Source organism: Durio zibethinus, chromosome 24 (genome assembly GCF_047325235.1).
Source record: "Durio zibethinus cultivar Kanyao isolate XHJ-2024 chromosome 24, ASM4732523v1, whole genome shotgun sequence".
In the NCBI taxonomy this organism is placed as follows: Eukaryota; Viridiplantae; Streptophyta; class Magnoliopsida; order Malvales; family Malvaceae; genus Durio; species Durio zibethinus.
The window spans coordinates 13,707,456-13,724,845 of record NC_143185.1 but is presented as its reverse complement, the minus strand read 5'-3'; the positions used below and the strand labels follow the sequence as shown (position 1 = coordinate 13,724,845).

Below are 17,390 nucleotides of genomic sequence, written 5' to 3'. Positions count from 1 at the left end.
ATTGTGCACAATCCTGTGTAACATGACAAAACAAAACACATTGAAGTAGACTGGCATTTCATAAAGGAAAAACTAGACAGTGGTTTGATTTGTACACCTTATGTATCAATCAAGGGTCAATTTGTAGATGTGTTGACTAAAGGTCTCAACGGTGCAACATTTCAAGAAATTATTTCTAAGCTAGGAATGGAAAACACCTATTCACCAACTTGAGGGGGAGTATGGAAAAATATTTATTTACAGCTGATTCTAATCTTGTAATCTATGTATTTATATTTGTATCTCTAGAATTAAGTATTTATATCCCTAGAATTAAGGACAAAAAATTAGGATAAACAATCTCTAAATTATAGGATCAGTTTTTAAGAAGATTTAGTTTCTTAGTTTAACCCATATTTAGTTATATATAAACATAAGGTTCTTGTATAACTCTTAATGAGCAATTTTTCAATATACATTCAATTTTTCTTCTTACTTTTTCACACAGATTTATTTTTAGTTTTTCCAGAGAAATACCTATCCTAGCTTTTCCTATAAATCATCTCAACCTTTTTTCAATGATTCACAATGACATTTGGAGACCGTTAAAAGTTAATAATATCATAGATTCTAAGTGTTTAGTTACATTCATCAATAATCATATTCGGCTCACTTTTAATTTTGTGTTTATCCCTTAAATTTCCGAATTTAACTCTGAATCTTTTATCATAAATCGCGTATCTGTGATTGACAACCCCGATTACGTCGCTTCCGTTTTTTTTTCTTATATTCCGCTATACAAAGATATTACTGGATATTTGAAGTTATATGTAATTTGTGCAAGAGAATAAAATTATATTATTATGTCTTGGGTTGTTGTTTGGTGATAATGTCTAATTTGGGGATGGGTATTAGTACATCGATGATGGAAACTTCTCCATTGTTGAGGCTTTGTCGAGAGAGAAAAGAATTGATTGCAGCTGCGGCTGATTGCCGGTATCAGTTGGCTGCAGCCCATGTAATGTACCTTTAATCCCTTTTAGATGTAGGCAACGCGATTAACCAGTTTGTGGAGGAAGAGTTGGTGATTTTAAGTGATTGCTCTATTGAGTACTCAGAGGAGGAAAACTCTAATGCCCAACTCATCTCCTTGACTGATAATGTTCATGATCATTCTGAGGTGTCAGGTTGTTCTCCCTCTAATTTGCAATCTTCTAGCATGCCTTTTAATGTTTCACTCATTGATGTTAGGTATGATCAGTCTAACAATCAGGTGCATTCACAGCCAGGTGGTGCTTGTTTTAAAGATAACGGTAGTGAGGTGATTTTTGGTTTTGCTACTCTGAAAAATAGTGTTAGCTATCCCCCACATGGAAATCGGGTAGCTTCTGGTTCTCCAGGAGTAGAATCTCCTGGAAACTTGTATCAATTTGAAAATGGTGAGCAGCAAGATGATTCTTTCTATGATCGGACAAAGAGTGTTACTCCTACTCCATCTACTTCTCTCCAAAATAATATTGTTGATTGGTCTTACTTAAACTCATTTAAGATAATTGATGGCATAAATTCTAATTACTATTCTCAGAGTTATTTTTTTAGTGAATTTAACAGTGATCAAGACTTTAGAGAAGTGAGAGAGAGAGAGAGAGAGAATTCCTGATTTGGAAGATGAAACTATGCCAAATCCTGTGGATGTATCCAAGGGCAAGCAATCGGAAGGCATTGTAAGGGAAATATCAGGCACCGGCACTTCACAAGCTCCAATATCTCAAGAAAACGAGAGTGATCCAATCAACATTGAGGAAGATATAAGCTATAGATTGGATACCTTGGCAGTAAATCTCACTGAAGATGAGTATATAAATAACGACAGGTTGCATACTCAGCTAAAAAATTCAGTTGCCTGGGATGCCGGGTCTTAGGGATCATCAAGCTTGATGACATCAGATGACTGTGTCTCAAAGAATATCAATGAAATAGTAAAGGAAATTGGAGATGCTTTTGAGACTGTTTTTAATTATGGCAAGGAAGTAGCAGTATTGCTTGAGGTAGGCAAACTCCCATATCAGCCTATGGGAACCAAACTAAAGGATAGGATTTCTGTTATTGTTGTCTTCATATTCAATTTGTTCTTTTTATTTGTCAAATGTTTGAGTCTAAGTCATTCTCCTACTCTTGCATTGCCTTGATATTGAACTATTTTAAGGCAAGGCAAGAGTACATGTGCATGTTAATATCACTCCCTGCATGTCCACTGACCTTCTGTTGATGAGTGTCATATGCTTCATTTCCTGTAGGATCCTTTCCCCTGCTCTAGGTGAACAACCGAGTGGAGAGTAAGGGGACATTCAGTTTTGCTCATTTCTTTCTTTGATCCTAAGATGCTTTAGCATGTACTAGGCCAGAGCTGTGTTCTTTTTCCATATCTTTGGCCATTATGCTGACGATGAAAATAATAGAAGTTTGCTAAGCTGGCAGATTTTGAATAACATCTAACTGAAACTAATCACTGTTTCTATATTTTGTCATAAATTAGCTTAACATCTCAGATTTTGTTTGCAAAAGTAAAAGCTAAGAACTTATATGGTTTAAAAGAAGATTGGTTACAAAGAAATTTCAGTTTCCCATTTTCTTGTTCTTTACGAGAAACTGAAGACCTTAAATCTCAACTCCTGTGCCTACATTACACAATTTCTTGGTCCTTTGTCCATGGATAATATACTCTAAATTTGACGCTAGATTGAATTAGATTATAGTCTTACTTGCTAGCTGGCCTCTGGCCCAAATAATATTTACATTTAAGATCTCTGGCTTTGGATGTTGTTTGAACCATAAATTATGTTCTTGACCTGTCATCTAAAAAACTTGATGGCTATAAGATATTAGGATTAGGGTTTTAATATTAAATATAGTTATTGTTTCATTAATGAAGAATAATGCGAGCTTTGTGGGGGTTAACCTGGATTGCTGGTTGAGTTGTAATCTGTTAGACTAGGAACGAGAATCTTTCAAAATGAAAAAAGAATATATTTACTATCATAACAGAATCTCCAAATATAATGCCAAAACTGCACTTTTCAAATCACATTTCAAATGCTTTGCTTGAGGCAGAGACAGATGTTATCAAAACAATTCAAAAGGATTTGTGTATGGCAAATGAAATAATAAGTTCTTTTAGACAAATGAAATTAAAGGTTATTTTATCCAATCCATGCCTCAAATTTTCTGTCTCCAGAAGCTGCCATGAGGGTCTTTGGTTTTACTCCATTGTGTTCAAATCAATTGGTTCCTAGAACAATGATGATGGACAAAGCTATAAATGGTGACTTTGAGGATACAAGTCGGAAGTTTGGTGATCTCTAATCGACTTTAGAGCAGCTGCGTGCATTGGAGAAGAAACTATATGCTGAAGTTTTGATAAGCAATCATTTTTTTAATGCGTGACTACAATGTCTATCTGCATGTTCAAGGAACAGAGTTCTTGTCTATACTCCTCTCCAGGTGCACATAATTTAACCCATAAATACACGGACACTTTGAACATACAATGTGCTGAATTGTACTTTGACATTTAAAAGAAGGAAATTGGCTTCTAATTTAATTGTTTGACATGATTAGCAGTGAGACCAGTGTGATGGTCACCGGGGACGTTTCCTTTGGGCTTTGCAACTTCATCTTGATCAACCTACTTGCAAAGTACTAGATTGGTCATGTCAAATATGGCTAATTTCGCAATTTTAGTTGTGAAATCTTTCAAGTTTCACCTAAGCTCGATACAGCACCCATATTGTATTATTTTTTCCCCAAATTGTTTCAAGTCATTGTCATTAAAAATTGGTTGGGGTAGCAATGATATCTAAAATTTGCTCAAGGATACATTTAGTAAAAAATAGTTCATTCGGTTCAGAAAATTCTGCTTCTATCCTAGGAAGAGGTCTCAATTATTTAAAATTAGCTCTTGTTTTGATACTTTTTGATTTGTTATTTTCATTGGTTTCTGCGTTATTTCCATCTATCTTACAGCAATGAGATGACTCCATTGAGCTTCATGTCTCATGATCTTGTAGTTTTATGAGGGATAAAACTGATAACAAAGCTGTTAGATAAAATTCCTCCATATTTGATTTAGGTACTTGGCATTGGACTGCAGCATCCGTGAGTACTGGAGACCAAGGATGAATTGGAGAAAGTAGGCAAATAATTGGACAAAGAGGAATAATGTAATATTTAGGAAATCATTTTATACTATTCCTCTTATGTTGAGGTTTCTATTTTTACCCATGTTCTACCCTTTTTCTTCTTCTGTCTTTGGAGGAGAGGGTTTTATGAATATTTCTAAAATGCTGGTTTTCTGAATCATTTTGGCATATTCATGGCTTTGGTAGGAATAAATATGTTGGCCATCAAGCTTTGCCAACTTGGTCTTTGGAAGCTTCATAAATTATGTAAGAAGTATCAATATGAAAAATTCACCAAAAGCATATTATTGTGCTATCAACAAGTTTTTTATTTTTCCTCCCTCTCTCTCTTGGGTGGCAAGCATTGGTGTGACACCTTTTTTGGTGGCATGCTCATGACAAGGTTTGTGCGCTCAGTGTGTATGTCTTTCTAAACATTTAGAAAAGCAGTTTAGATTTATGGTTTCCTTGGAGTGGTTAGCTTGCTACCCAGACTTGTGCAAACGAGGTTTGAGAAGATAAGTGTTAGATCACTGTCCTCTGTTTTAGTTATTTTAAATGGAGCACTGCCCTCTATTATTGTCATTTTCAAAGGATCTGTTCTAGTTAGACTAATAGTGGAATCTGACTCCATAGTTTCTGTACAATGGAAATGGATCAAGAATGTCAAGGATTGCTGTAGAATATGTGGATTTCTTCTAATGAGATTGGATTCTCTCATTGCTCGAATTGGAGTTTTCTCTTTTTAAAAATGTACCCAAGGAAGCCTATGGTTTGGCGGATTCATTGGCAAATTTAGTGCTTCTTGAGTCAGTTAGTTTATGACATGGTGGTGAATTATGGTTCTCCTGGTCATTTTCTTTTAATTTTCGATTGTACCTTTTAAGGTGGGTTCTATGTCTTGCATGTGTGCATTTGGATTTGTTTACTTGGATGTTTTTTGGGGATCATTTTTTATATTTGCATTTTTGGGCCTTTTTATGTTTTGTTATGACTATGGCAAGGATCTTTTTTTGGGTCTATATGGGCCTTTTCCTCTGTACTACTTTTATTTCTAATAAATTTCCTTGGCTTAGGGAAAAAAAAAGCAGAAAAAAGACAGCCAAGCCTAAAGCATGTCTTCTCAGCTCTGTGTACTGAGTATGTATTTCATGGGCATCGATGTTCTAAGTTAAGTTGAAAGTGAATAATGTAATGGATGTGTATACTAATGCTGAAAGCGATAATTAATTTATAAATCGAAAATACTGACAAGAATTTTGATAATATTAGAAAATGCATCTTGTATGCTGACATCAATGCTTCATTTGACTTGTTTGGAAGAATATTATGCATGAGATCATCTTTTCCTTTTGTTTGCTGATGCTCCTGCTTTTAAGTCCGTTTGCTTGTACCAATCTCAGGGAGAAGAAAAGCTCCGAGTTATATATGATAAGAAGTACTAGCAGCAAAAGGTTTTAGATGATGAAGGTGCTGAGTTCAGTAAGATTGACAATATTCACGGTTCACTCAAAAGGTTTGCTTTCAAAAATTAATGTAGCTGTCACAGCAGTTGAGGTGATATCGAGACAAATACACAGTTTAAGAGATGAGGATTTGCATGCCCAACTGAAGGAGTTGATTGAAGGGTATGAGATAGACGATCACTTTACCTTTCTCTTTTCCCCTTATCCTGTATTTTTCCCGTATCCATTATTTATATTAATCTTTATGGGTAACAAGGAATAACTGTGCACTATTTCTGTTTCCAGATCTTTCTATTCTACTTCATGCATTCAATTTGTGTGCTTTCTTTTACTTGAAGACTAGTACAATTCCTCAAATACTTGTTTAATCATGTGCCCCATCCTGCTTGATGTGTTAGTGGAGAATAAAATAAATTAGAATATAAATGAGAAAGTTTTTCTTAATGCTTTCATGTCTTGTTTATTTTGAATATTTTAAGAGGAATTTCACTCGATTTCTTTTTCTCTTTAATACATTTTGAATGCTGGTGTGATCTCTAGTTTCGGATGTATATGCTGTTGTATATGGTCATATCTTACTGATTTTTTCTTTGTTGAGTAGCGGAGAGGGTTAACAGTTGGATGGTTTGCTTCTCTTATTAACAATAAATTTAAGTAATGGTTTCTTTCTCTTTTTTTGCCAATAAGTAATAGTTTATTCATAATCAAGGGTCATGAGTTTGAAGACAAGCATCATTCCAATGATACAATTTTTTAAGTTACTCATGTAATTTTGATCTCTGGTTTGTACCAAAAAATCCAATTTTGTATCTCGAGGTAGAGAATGAATTGACCATGAATTATCCTGGGGATATGCTTGCAGATGTTGATGAGATTGATTCTGTTTCTTTATTGGTTCTGACCACTCCTATAGGACCCGTATTCTGAAGGACTGAAACAAGTTAATGTTTGTTTTTCTTTTCTTAGGCAACATGTATTTTTCTATAAAGAAGAAACTGAGAAACTTTCTGAAGAAGCATCCAGAAAATCAAGTTGATTAGGCATTGATATATTTACAATAGCGTTCAACTAACTGAACATGGCATGAAAGAGGGCCTGGTTGAAATTACTAAAAACTGCATGTTAGCAGTAGGGTTTTATTTTCAAATTTCAGGCATAATGTTGAAATCAACTGAAAAGCATGATTGAATACATCACCCTTGTGTGTGTTCTTTTTTTTTTTTTTCTCCATTACCTGTTCTAATGTGCCATAATAATATATTTATTTTCAGGTTAATGAGAATGTGGGAGTTGATGATAAAATGGCATCAAAAGCAATTCCGAACTATCATAGGGTCAAAAGCATATGTACATATGGCAAATGTGGATGGTCGAAAAAGTTCAAACATGAAGGCTAAAGAGAGACTGGAAAAGGAGATATTAAATTGGGGCGCAAGCATTAGAGATTATGTTAGTACTCAGAAAGCCTTTGTGAAATTCTTGAATGAGTGGCTTTTGAGTGCATCTTGCAGGAACCAGAAGCAACCCCTGCCGGAATGTCTACATTTTCAGCTAGTAGCATTGGAGCTCCACCGATATTCAGTATCTGTAATGATTGGTACCATGCAACTGAGAAGATTTCAGATGGTGGAGTATATGAAGCCATTCTTAGTTTTGCCTCAAGCTTGCACCAGTTATGGGAGAAGCAAAATGAAGAACTGAATGAAAGACAGAAAGCTATGCACCTGTCACAGGAGTTTGAGAAACAGCTAAGAATTCTTCACGAAGAGAGTGCTTTGACTTTGCATTGGCATCATCAAGATGGATTGTTCAACCATTATTTGGCTGCTTCAGAATTTCCTGCTAACATTGAGTTGGTCTCTGCCAATGAGAGATTGGAAGAAGTAAAAGTCAGGCACGAAGTAGTTATTAAACAACCGAATGATGCTGCTTCAAGCTGCTTAAGGGATGGTCTGGTTCCCATTTTTGAGGCTTTGGAGGAAATTTTTTTGGAAAACTTGAAAGCCTACCAGCAAATCAGATTTTTGAACAGACAATAAAGTAGGAAGGGAAGTGGTAAATGAATGTCAAGTTGTCAATATGAGAAAATTTTTATCGAGTAATAAAACTACAACGAATCCCTAATTATCGATAAAGACCGAGTATCAATACTCTAAAATTGTGAAAACTTTAACCAAAATAGATTTTAACATATAATTTAATCTTTTGAATTATATCATTTTTCAGGATTTAATATTTATAATAAATAATTCATGATTTGATATTTAAAATTTTCATTCTGTTATGTTATTTTTCAAATATTAATTTCGATAATAAATATAATGATATGATAAGAAATCAATGAATAAGATTATTGTTGTGAAACTATAACAATGAGGTGCATGCTAACTTTTATCATTGCCACATGTTTCATTGAAATAAGTAAGCATCCAATCAAACTTATTGGTAACAGGTATTAAATTTTACTAAGTTAATATTTGATACATTAATAATGTATAACTATCATAAATTATTACTCAATAATACAATGACATTTCATTAATAAATAAAATTTAAACATTAAACCTATAGGACTAGATTTCTCTCCGATCCTCCATCAAGATTAGAGTAATGCATGATTGAGATTAAGTCAGGTTGACAATATTACATAACCCAGATAAATATTGTAAGTAAATAACATAATATTATCACTTTGAATACAAGATTGAGTAATACAATTGAAGATGAAGGAGAAAAAGCAGCTAGCTAGCTCACTCTAGTTTTTGCCACTTTGGTTGCCGGTGCTATTGGGTTTGCTGTAGCAGTATTATTGTTACGATTATGATGATTGTCATGAATCGTTAGATGCAGCTCAGCAGCAGCTATCAGAAAATGCACACCCTGGATTGGACTCGACATGTCAATCACAGCTTTCAGTGTTTTCAGCCTCAGATCATCTGCCCTTTGCAGCATCTCCTTCAATCCTTCCTCCTTGGACTCCACGGCTGACTCCACTCTCTCCTTCTCAACTCCAACACCTTCTCCATCCCCGCTCCTCATCATCTGAGATAACTCAACCATGGACGAGTCTGCTACCGTCTCTTGATGGTTTGCCATCTTCCCGCTTATCTCTTTCTCTTCCCTGATGGTCCTTGCCTGCAACTCATCGATCCTTGAGAGTTGACTCGGTGCTAGGTCACCCAAATCTCCCCATCCAAAATCCACGACGAGTTGGTCCTCCAGTTACAGCCCTGATTTTGAGTAGAGTAAGTGAAAAGCTAAGCTGGGTCGCCACCCGACGATCCATGGAAAAGCATCCTCAAGCGTGCTGGTCCGTGATTACCATAGATTGGGAGTTTGGTCTCTTTGGATCCAGCAGTTTTGCATGTGCCAGATCGTAAATATCTGACTGAAAACTGCCCTAAATTTATTACCATAGAGAAAAAAACAAGAAACAACTTGTTCGCAACTTGCAGCTTAGATTCCGCTGCACCACCAAATGCTCCTTGTCATAGATTTTTCCTATTATTTGTCCTTATTTGGAAACAACTTAAATGAGTTGTTTCTTTAATATATTTTTTTCAAGCTTCTCCAATAAAAACAACGGCCAAACCATGATTTTTATAGGGGAGGTACAATAACATATATAATTTATATCCAAGGATTCAATTCAATTAAAATATTTTGAGAATGGAGGAAAAAGAAACTCAAGAAGAATTTACATTTTGAAATGCAAGTAAATATTGTTCACAGAGTTGTTAAAGTATCCATTACCCTGTACTGGTATTAGTTGATTCTCATCAACCATCATCACTTCTAGAAATGCTTAAAAGTTAGTAGGAGCTATCACCTTCTGGAACAAGCACATCAAAATCACTTACAATCCATTCTGCGGTCTCTCTTGTGCGGCTCACATATATTTCAGTACCAACATTGATTGAAGACCAGATGCGCCTTGCAGGTTTTGTTCCAGGATCCTGCATGACATGGCAGGGATATAGCTTTTGTGATCACTCCATAGAACACGTTGAAGAATAAAACTGATATTCAAAAGCATCGAGCTGGACACATATTATCAATGAAAACTGAAGAAATCTCTAAAATAAAACTATTTTATTCTTCTATATTTTTCTTATTACAATGCTAGAATTGCATGAAAATGTATAGGCTAAAGACTGAATATTCTCAGCCTTAAAACCCAAGATTTTCATGCATTAAACAGCTAAATCAAAGGAGTAATTTACTATTTACACATAATAAGAAAATATCTAATGGATTTGGTGTAATTACCAAATCACTCCTTATTCTAAAAATAAGAGACTTAACTAAAAAAGACAAAATCAATTAATCAAGTAATAATGAAGCTTAGATTTCTACAGATCTATATGACCTATGTTCTTACAAAGCAATAAGCAGCAGATATCCTAACAAATGAATTACATAAACCAAGTTTTAAGACTCTTATTGACAAGCTGAGAATGATATATATTTATTCTCTAGTTTGAGAGGGAGTGTTGACAAATTATGTATCAAATCAGGATCCATTTCTTAATTTGTTAGGATTTATATTTCTGATTTTTTATTTGTTTATATGTTTGGATGATTGTGTCCTGATTTTGTGGGTTTCTTTGTACAAGTCAATTCCTCTATATATTTGGTGATTCTTTTTAATAAAATAACACTTAGAGAACATTATTTTGTCACTGTTTTCAAATAGAATGGAGCCTCATTTCACCAAAGATATGATCCTAGATCACGTGTTCTGGCAAAACATGATCGATGTAAGCGAACCTTAGGAAATGAGAAACAAATTAATTTTTTGTTGTTGTTGTTGTACTTACCATCAGTAATCCATGAAGCAGTGGAAAGGCAACTAACCGTATTGAAAATTCAACAAAAATTTGGGGCCTATCAAAGATTTAACAAACCTTTTAAGAATCTAAATAGTTTGCCCTTCAGGCAATTATTTTTTAAGGTAAATATGATTCTGATAAAAATAAATGGTGCAATGACATTTTTTATGAACCAAAAAGAAAGAGTTAATTATAAAACCTACAGAGCAACTTAATACGCACTGCAAATTGCAACTGCAGTCAAGAGTCACCAATACATCCTTTAAGAAATGTATAGGTGAAAAAGAAGATCTGTGTTCCATTTTTCCACTTTGAATTCAATCAACTTTGATATGTAAATGAATGTGAGAGAGGAGAGAGAGAGAGTCTATTTAAAGTAGAAACAATGTTGAGCTACAAGTGTTGACAATGCCCTATGGTCAATTTAAACACCAAAATGCTCTTGTTGAGCTACACGTGAGGGGGAGTGTTAAGTGGTGTTATCCCATATTTGTTAAGTCTTGAGTTTCATATGATCTATTTGAGTTGGGCCTTTCCATCTGTTGTTAATTGGTTTTAGGTTGGATGTTTAACATTATGAAATCAACTAAGAGTTATCACTTATTCGTTTGCATTGAATCTTGTGATTTTATATTGTATCTTTTCATTTTTTTGCAAATAACAAACTAAAAGGAGAGAATTTACTCTAATGAAACAGTTGTTGGAAAATTAACTTCGAAAATTAGGTAAAAGCAAATTACAAAGGAGTACAAACTAGTATATTCAAAGGCAGCGTATTGTAGTTTAGACGATCGAAGTAGTAAGACACAAGCTTTGAAGCATTGGAGTTTAAGCCTATCAAGTGCATTTCATATTTTAATAAATATACAGCTAACATTAGAAAAGTAAAAAATATAGATAAATAAATTTATGAGACCAAAATGAATAAAGTGCTACTCCCATGATGCAAATATGATCTGCGAACCAATTATTCATGATTCTATCCTATGGGAGAACTAAGCCTGAATAACACAAATTAATAGAAAAAATAATCACCTAAAAAGAATGTCTAGCCTGCTAAAACAGTGACGGCAAAATAACCTCTCCTTTCTCTTTAAACTCTTCCTCCCTAGAACCTTCTCTATGAATTTTCTGTTTCAAACCCATTTCTCTTTAAACTCTCTAATGCACCAAAGTGAAAGCCCACCACTAAAGAGAGAGAACTAGAAAGAAATGAGCTATTGAACCATTTTTTTAACTGATGTCATCATAATACTCTGGTAAAACAACAAAATACCTGGTAGAAGTATAAACGGCTTGAGAGAGCACCCACATCAAGCTCCCAAGTTCTTGCGTCTCCAATCCAGCCATCTCCTTTCTTTTCAGGATAGCCATTTACAGCCCATTCAGGATGTGGAAGAATTTGTACCAACTCTTGTGATTGTGGATTGCTATATGGATCACAGATATCATATGGTTCCTCCAGATATTTGGCATTTCCTGGACTGCAATAGAGATGATATGCAGAATATGGAAACCGAGCTGTCTCATTTCTATATATTATCTCACCGATAGGACTAACATGGTAAGGTGGGCAAGAGACCAAGTTATCTGGGCGGCACCAGTTTGTCGTTTCTGGATTAATTATCATCTCACTGTATCTAGTCACATCTGTGAGAACATCACCATCACATGGTTCTCCATTGTTTTTCCAACAGCTTCCTATGTCAAGTAGATAAAATTGACTGTTGGGTCCTCCTCCAAGTTTTATATCAAGTGTCAACCTTACTACAAAATTTGGAGATTCTGGCGACTGAGAGATTAAAAGTAATTCAAACAAATCATGTTTCTGAGACTACAAGACTTAAAGCCTCGTCAACAGTTTCATTTCACAGGAAAAAGGAAAGACAGACTCTCAAGTAGAAAGTGAAGCAATTAGGATTAATGAAAACACAATGCATTTTTGTCTCTTGGAACAGAAAAGATGTAAGGCAAATATCTGCATAAGATCTCTAGGAGATATGCATAAATTCATAAGAAGAGCAAAATCAGGGCTCTATATTTCAATTCTAACTTAGAACAGTATCAACTAAGTAGCAAGCATGTTCAAAGAAAATACTCACATACAAGTGTCTGTTTTTCAAAGTACATGCAGACAACAAACCTTTTTCAACATGCCACGTCCATTATAGTGATAACCACCATTAAACCCTTCTGTTGCATCCGCGCGTAGGTATAACATAAGCCAGGGATATTTAGTTGATGTTGTTAACCTGTGAGAAAAAATCCAACTCCCTGTGCTTATATTCTTCTTCCATGAGACTGAAAAGAAGGAGTTGTTTCCTACACCTTCACTCAAGTTGGCATCAAGGTCATATGTTCCATTAAATTCTCCAGTTAAATAAAGCTTCTGGTCGCCAAAGGAATCTAATATTGAGTACTTATGGTAAACAAGTGGCTGATTCATACACCCCCCACCAAAACAGGGAAATTTTCTGTCTGTGACTACTTCACTTACATGTTGTCCATTCTCAGGACAAAGGGTAGTATTTTTGTCAAAGTTCCCATTTTTAACCATGATCATCCAAAATTGCCAGGGATTTGGCGATTCTGGCACCTCACATAAAGAGCCAAGATACAGTTCTTTCTCCTTTGCGAATAGGTCAGGGTCTTCGTAAGACTCAAAATCCATATCAGGAAACTTATCACCAGCTCCTAAGCTGTTGTCAGTATCATTCACTTTGTGAAGTACTATGCATTGACTGCCATTATTAACAAGGCCATCACCCAGATGAACTGATTATTACAACAGAAGGCCAGTAAGATGGTCAACATTTGAAAAGGATATTTGATACATCCAATTTTATGTCAAACAGATAAAATTTTGAGTTAAAGTGAGAGATGTGGATATAGGACCTTAACATATTCTTCATTTGCTTATAATGGTTAACAAGATGACAATGAAACTGAATACAGTAGCATTCTCAAAGATAAATTACAGTTCTTAAATAAGGACTCCTACAGATTCTTTAAACTGTATCACTAACTTGAGAATTAAATATTTGGGTTTAACGTGGGAGAACTTAAGATCAACCACAAATAGATTGCAGATAGAATTGGAATAATGCTACAGGATCAGACAAGCTTTACTATCAAAGAAATCAAAACGCATTGTAGGAAATTGATTTGTACCAAAGAACTCAATTTGCTCAGCAAGGTTATAAATAGTGAAAGAATTAACAGAAAAAGAAATAAAGTAGCTTGGGTAAAAGATTAAGGAACCTCGATGCACCTAAGATAAAATTTCCTATAAACTCTTAAAAGTGTGAAATATGTCAAAGAGAGGATTAGAACATTTTATGGACTTAAACCTAAAAGAAATTTAAAAAATAAAAATAAAATTCCAATAAGGAAATCAAAGCATAACGTACAACATCATAAAAGAAGTACCTTGCCATTTTTGCAACCTATAATATTAAAGCAACGATATAAAGTTCTAGCAAATAAATAATTTAACAATAAACAATTAAACGAAGGGCTAATTTTTTTCTTTGTTCTTTTCTCCATCTTCCAGATGAGATGATTATCCTCTATCCACGACAAAGCTACAGCATAATTTTATTAACAAACAAGATGGATGCCACAAGAGAGATAATCTGGTCTTTAGCTATATAATTAGTGAGGACTAACACAAGGATTTTAACTGTGAAATTAAGAACTGAATGGCACAGCATATTTTCAATGTCAAAGTTTGAAATTGGTCCTTATGCTATCTCAATTTGGTGGTTTTAGCCTCTACCTTAATTTTAATAAATTTAATCATGCACCTTTATTAAAGGTTGACTTAAGGAAAATGATAACAATGTTAAAACTTTGTCTTTAACTTGGATGACTAAGCATGCTGAAGTTAATTTTTGGCTAGGTGCCACATATGAATCTAAAAAGTATACTTTATTTTAATTAAAAATAATTAATATTTTTTAAAATTCTAAAGAAATATTTTTTAGTAATTTTTACTAAAATTAGTTTTTTTGTACTAATGTGTGCTACCTTCCTAAAAAAATTCAAGTTGGGATGTCATGTCATCAGCAAGAAAACCAAAAGGCCAAATTTAGCTGCAAAAATTTAACACTTATCAATTGTTCTTAAATCGAATTTAACAAAGGTGCATGGGTTAAATTTATAAAAATAGGGGTAGAGGTACTAAAACTGCCAAAGTGAGATAGTAGAGGAACCAAATTCAGATTTTGGCCTATTTTTGAATACTAGAATTCGTGTGAATGCCTAAATAGTACAACGAAATGACAAGTTTGGGCTTTTGATCTTGGCTACCACAAAATGTGATCAAGAAGAAAGTATGGACCCCAATAGCATCAAAGGTAGAGAAAAGAATGAGATTCAAAACTTTTCAGGTGAAAATGAAAGCTGAAGAAAGGGCCTGAGAAAAATGGTAACCAAGGTCAGTGATCAATTTTGTTTTTCTCATGATGTCCTCATTTGAAAAAAAAAAAAAGAAAGGTTCATGCCTACTTTGTGGTTCAAGTTCTGCCCTAGGAAAGTTTTCTAGATATATTAGATCTTAGGAAAGTGTTATCATGCTTTGTGATCAAGCAAGCAATATCAATCACGAATTCAAAATGCATTAAACTATACATTTCAATGGATTGATAATCAAATTGACTTTTATTTCTTTAACACTCTAATATTTGGCAAAACGATTATTCACTATAATCAAGCACAGAGTTGATCAGGTAGCTTTATAATATAATTAGTAATGCTAAGAAACTCTGTTGCCTGGCCAATTGATTCCCAGGTTTAAAATCAAAGACATTAGAAAATGCACTTGACTTCAAGTACATACTCAACAAATTTTATCAGGTTAAAGATTTATCAACCCCAAGTTAACAGACAAACGGATCACTCCATATACATTTATCTAATGTTGCTTGCTTATTACCTATCTAGGAGATTAGAAATAACTTTAGAAGCAATCCTAATTGCAAAAGGAAAGAAGTAAGAAACAGTTAACAAAAAGCCAACCACTTTAAGTTCATTTGGATCCGCTTCATAGATAAAAATGATACGAGTGAGAAAGTACCAGTATTGGAAGAACAGGAAAGATCTGCACAGTCGGCCCATCGGGGGCTGCCCATGTCGGGAACTTCAAAGCCAACTTCGTTGCAGAAATTCCAAGCTTCCAAAGCAACTCTGACATTTGGGTTTTTCATTCCAGGGTCCCCTACGGCGGAAACGTAGTTGGTTGACTCACCATACATCCACAAAAGACCACAAGTCAAAACAAATAATTGTTGGAAAACAACGACAAGAAGTGCCCAACAACAAAAGCCCATGTTGGTTTCGCTGCTACGGCTGTGAATTACTGTGGTTCGGGCTCATTGAGAAAGAAAAAGGAGGAGGTGCGCGCGTTGGCTGGACGTTCCATCTTGAGCGTGGTGGCACGGGCTGAGGATAAGGGAGATGACATTTTCAAATAATTCATGAATGGAATTGGAGAGAGAGAGAGGAGTTTGGTACTTTGCTTTGCGTTGCTTTGAAGATAATTTTTGGACACGTTTGTTGCCGTTTGTAATTTGCCTCTTTCTGACTTTACACTGAGTTTGTTAAGATGGCATTTTCGTCTGTTGGACGCCCGGCATAGCCTGGTATTAGGGTCGATGCAATTTGCCTCTGCCACTCCAATTTGCTCATATATGGATCGTGTCCGGTCAGACCCGACAGGTAGTGGGTTTGGGTTAGACTATACCAAGTATGCACCAATATTTTCTTATATATAAAATTGTTTAATTGTTTGTTTTTTTTTCAATTTCATAATTATGAAAAAAAGTAAAAATAAATCAAATTAGCCTCATGACAATAAATTTTTAGGATCACAATAAAAAATTTTAAAATTTAAATATTATAGTAGATATTTTATTATAATTCAAGAGTTAAATATAATATTATTATTATTTCTGTCATTTGAATTTTAGAAAGGATGACATGAAAAAAAGTGTCTTTTTTCATTGTCAAAACAGATGAAGTAGCTAAAAAATGAAACGTTAAACAGTGATATGACCCTCAAATTATATTATTTTTGTCAAAAGATCCACCACCGTATCAATAAAATAAACAAAAATTTAAAGATTTTTAATAAAAGATAAAATTGTAAAATAAAAAAAAAAGTCTAAGAAAGTTAGAAATTTGAAAAAGAATAATGTTAGGAATGGCTTTGAATTCTAATAAAATATTTGGTATGACATTTAAATTTTAAAATTTTTAATATGACACTTAAATTATAAATTTATTAATTAATATAATATTTAAATGTTATTTATTCATCAAGTAACATCATTTAGAATTAATCATATTAAAAAATAAATATAATATTAATTAATAAATTTATAATTCAAATATTATATTAAAAATTTAAGTATCATATTAAATATTTTATTATAATTTTTTATTCATAACATTAATTCATCTAAAAAAATGAACAAAGTTAAAATTTTGAAAAAAAAAAGAAGAGAAAAGTATGGAAGAGAGAGAAAAGAAGAAAAGGTAACAGAGAAAAAAAAAGAAAAGAAAAGGAGGGGTGACAGACAAATCATTGAATTAGTCGATCCAAGGAGATCGATGACCAGTTTATCTCTGATTAGCCATTTTGATGATCGACTGCTCCATTGTCTCCCCATTATTTTTCCATCCCATCCTTTTTCTCTTTTTTCTCTTTTTTCTCTAATTTTTCTCTTTTCACGATTCTCTTCTCTCTTTCTTTCTTTTTTTTTTTATAATTTTTTTGGATTTTTTATTATGAATTTTATAAATTTTTTTTATTAATGATGAGATGCTTAGATGTAAATTGATGTGCTATATTTAATACGACGATCTATTCTTGGCCAATTAAGCCACGTTTGCTTTCTTTTTTAACAAAGTTAGTGCTTGGGATAATTCACCGG

The 17,390-nt window shown here is 33.8% G+C and overlaps 2 protein-coding genes and 1 pseudogene across 3 annotated transcripts; 1 reads left to right on the top strand and 2 right to left on the bottom strand.

The window, feature by feature from the left end:
• Positions 1-868: 868 nt before the first annotated feature.
• LOC111316377 (uncharacterized) lies at positions 869-7,855 on the top strand (annotated as a pseudogene). The gene is made up of 5 exons (XR_016333117.1): positions 869-1,498; positions 1,683-1,814; positions 1,902-2,156; positions 5,628-5,785; positions 6,895-7,855. The product of XR_016333117.1 is annotated as an uncharacterized LOC111316377 (transcript).
• Positions 7,856-8,274: 419 nt separating this feature from the next.
• LOC111316881 (protein DOG1-like 4) lies at positions 8,275-8,719 on the bottom strand. The gene has a single exon (XM_022919101.2). It carries the CDS (start codon positions 8,717-8,719, stop codon positions 8,369-8,371), a length of 351 nt encoding a protein of 116 aa, XP_022774836.1. The 3' UTR covers positions 8,275-8,368.
• Positions 8,720-9,220: 501 nt separating this feature from the next.
• On the bottom strand, positions 9,221-16,119 carry LOC111316880 (uncharacterized). The gene is made up of 5 exons (XM_022919100.2): positions 15,970-16,119; positions 15,533-15,897; positions 12,599-13,230; positions 11,732-12,247; positions 9,221-9,579 (listed from the first exon to the last, which is right to left on the bottom strand). The coding sequence occupies exons 2-5, from the start codon at positions 15,783-15,785 to the stop codon at positions 9,436-9,438; spliced, it is 1,545 nt and encodes a 514-aa protein (XP_022774835.2). The 5' UTR covers positions 15,786-15,897; positions 15,970-16,119; the 3' UTR covers positions 9,221-9,435.
• Positions 16,120-17,390: the final 1,271 nt, after the last annotated feature.

Bases quoted from the DNA above. Each gene is read 5' to 3' on its own strand.
- LOC111316881 (XM_022919101.2), bottom strand. From the start codon at position 8,719: ATGGCAAACCATCAAGAGACGGTAGCAGACTCGTCCATGGTTGAGTTA.
- LOC111316880 (XM_022919100.2), bottom strand. From the start codon at position 15,785: ATGGGCTTTTGTTGTTGGGCACTTCTTGTCGTTGTTTTCCAACAATTA. The intron at 13,231-15,532 runs GTACTTTCTCAC...TGTAATAATCAG, and splicing joins TTCCTGTTCTTCCAATACTG to TTCATCTGGGTGATGGCCTT. The intron at 9,580-11,731 runs GTATTTTGTTGT...CATGTCATGCAG, and splicing joins GCCGTTTATACTTCTACCAG to GATCCTGGAACAAAACCTGC.